General features: G+C 32.2%; 1 protein-coding gene across 1 annotated transcript; it reads right to left on the reverse strand.

Moving 5' to 3' along the window:
- Nucleotides 1-260: 260 nt before the first annotated feature.
- On the reverse strand, nucleotides 261-878 carry LOC130725186 (uncharacterized). Its single transcript, XM_057576436.1, has one exon. It carries the CDS (start codon nucleotides 876-878, stop codon nucleotides 261-263), a length of 618 nt encoding a protein of 205 aa, XP_057432419.1.
- Nucleotides 879-3085: the final 2207 nt, after the last annotated feature.

The following is a 3085-nucleotide window of genomic DNA, read 5'->3' on the forward strand; positions in this document are numbered from 1 at the left end:
TCGCATCGAAATAATTGTTTAAGGACAGAAAAGAGAAGTTCTAACATTTCTCTGAGGATTTTTGGAATTAGTTTCCATCGTGTCCTAAAGCGTAAATTAACTATTCACTAATACCTTTGACCTAGGATTAAGCGTATGTTAGTCGTGCTATAACTCTTATCGGTTTTTCGATAAATTCTTGGACTTTTCCTGAACCTTTTTCCTTCACAAATTTATCTTAATCAAATAAACTCTTTTATTTTATTCACTTATCCAAAGCGTTAAAACTTGGGCCTTACAACTTGCGCTTGATTCCATGCATTACCAGGCTCCTGCTGTTCTGGAGGTTTTTGTTTGACCCTCCACTCCTTCTTCTCCGGACGTTTTCGTTTGACCCTCCACTCCTTACGTGTGAATGATTTCCTTGTCCAGCTCGCTCCCTGACTCTTGTCAACCTTTACCTTTGGTTTCCATACCTTATTCTTGATGTTATATTGACCACTCGTTCCCCTTTTCATCGTGAATCTGTCATTTCTTTGCCGCAAGGGAAATCTCGCTGGAAGCACTGTCAGGTACACATTGTTCAGTCTTTGTCTATGCCAACCCTGGATGGCTCGACAGCCGTCATTTCTTGAACTGAAATGGATGAATCCAAATCTAAACCTCCTCATTTTCTTCTTTGTTCTAGGCAGAAAGATACTCTCCACCTTTCCATATTTTTCGAATGCCTTTCTCAGTTGCTTGTATTTGACTCTGTCGTCCAGTCCGTCCACGAACAACGTCATTCCTTCCCTTTGTTCCAGCTTCCTTGTACGTTCAGATGACCTGAATCTTCTACTTTCTCCGTAACTTCTGTCATGAATCCAAGAAGCCCTAGCATAGCCAGTAGGGCCTGCCATCGCTCGTCTATGTTTTAGTTATATGGATGGCTTCATTTTCAGGACACTCCTATTCTGCCACAGTTTTCTTTGGTGCTAATTATTCAGCGTTGTTGGGAAGAATCTATGAAAAGGTACATGTCTCATAGCTTTTACCACTTTTGCTAACGCTCGGGAACAATTTTTCATCTAATTTAAGTATATTTTTCATAATTTTAAAAATATTTAAGATTAAATATATATATATATGGAGTTTTTGTCAAATTTTACAAGTTGTGTGATACTCATTGTGATTGATTTTGTTTGGTTGAATACTCATTTCTTTTCATATCTTAATTCATTAATACGTGCCTAAATAATGAGATCAATATTCGCTGTGCAATGCACGGGATAATAACGCTAGTATATGTTAAAATTATGATTCATATGATTTCTATAAAGTGGACTGCATTTATGATTGCAATGGATTAAATCTAAATCCAAAAAATTCCCCTTGCCCAAGTGTTCTCAAGCCCTAAACTAGTTCAACTGATGATAGGTCATGGTTATAAAAAATCGAAATAGTTTAACTAGTGATTTTCACTTCATAGATCATAGCATGTTTAGTTTTCTATCCAAAAAAAATAGCATGTTTAGTTTGAAAGTAAATTATTTTTATAGGCAAATGTTAGTTGTTAGTAATGTTAGTAAATTAGTCATCGGGGTTCGAACCCTGGACCTTCACCCTTCATCTCACCTAACCCTTAGAGCATCTCCAGTGCTAAGTTTTTAGTTCTTAGTTCTTAGCACTATTCATGTGGACTCGTACTGCCACATGTGCTTAAGCAACTCTTTGCAGATTTTACTCCAACCATGGGTTCATAGTTCTTAGCACTATTCATTTGGTCTCATAATACCATTATATTAATATTTTTTATTTTCATATAATTTTGATTTAAATTTAAATGCTAATTCAATATTTAAATTAAATATTTGTTGATGAATGACAGAAAAATAATAATTTTTTATGCTAAGAACTCAAAAAGTAAAACTCATTATATAAGAACTGCTTCTTATTTTTAAGAACTAAGAACTCCATGACAGCTCCCTCAAATGGTTAAGAACTCAGTTCTTAGTTCTTAACTCAGAAATAAGAACTAAGAACCCTGCATTGGAGATGCTCTTATATATGTCTCTAACTCTTACCACTTGAGCTATCCTTTGAGGACTAGTTTGAAAGTAAAATATTATAGAACTAATGAAAATGATTGATTGTCATTTACTTTTTACGGACATCCTTTAAACATGCAGTTTTGTGAGGGGTGTTGACCGCCATAAAATGTTATGAATGGTTAAAAATCGTCACAAAAACGTATGTCTAATGAATGTCCGTCAGAAAGCATATATCTACCTATTATTATTCAAGAATCAATTTTGGTTACAGTAAAATCAAATTTTTCAAGGCCAGCCCAAACCATATATATGGGAAAAAATATATTTTCATAGCTCAAATCTATCGACAACCAAAGAAAAATAGGTATAGAATAGAGATAAATTAGAGATATAATGAGTGATGAAATAGAAAAATTAAATATGAATTCTCTACCGCTTCATGCTACAAATTCTTGGTTTTTTTTAATTAATTAAATGGTTCATATTGATAAGTTAAAAGTTTTAAGCACCTGTCATTTTGTTGTTGCAAACGTCGTAAAAATAGAGAGTAAAATTAAAGTGATTGGAAATAAAATGAGAGATAAGAAAATAAAGTTAATAATATATCAAAACCTAACATCGTCTTCAATTATTTTTTAATAAATGGAGAAGAAAATGGTAGCTCCTACTTAGCATTTTACCGGCCTCCAAAATCTCTGAACAAAATAGCAATATAAAGTGTACACGAATGCTACCAATTAGTTATGATTCATTTAAACACCCTACCCCACCACTTTTTTATTTCATATTTTTATTTAATTTTATATTTTTGTTTTTATGATTACATAAAATTACAATTATCGATTTAAATTAAATTAAAACAATAAACACTTAACAATTTAATTTTTTTTAAATATAGACTATAATTTATTTTATTTTCTTAACTTAAAATGCAAGACAACAAACTAAGCACACAATAATTTATTTTATTTTCTTAACTTAAAATGCAAGACAACAAACTAAAAGTACACAACACACAAATAACGTAATTAGTACGATACAAATCATCTTCAATGAGGAAACATTCCAAACTTTGC

The sequence above is a fragment of the Lotus japonicus genome, chromosome 6, assembly GCF_012489685.1.
Source record: "Lotus japonicus ecotype B-129 chromosome 6, LjGifu_v1.2".
NCBI classification, from domain to species: Eukaryota; Viridiplantae; Streptophyta; class Magnoliopsida; order Fabales; family Fabaceae; genus Lotus; species Lotus japonicus.

What these genes read in the sequence shown, in the direction of transcription:
- LOC130725186 (XM_057576436.1), bottom strand. Translation starts at nt 878, where the DNA reads ATGGCAGGCCCTACTGGCTATGCTAGGGCTTCTTGGATTCATGACAGA.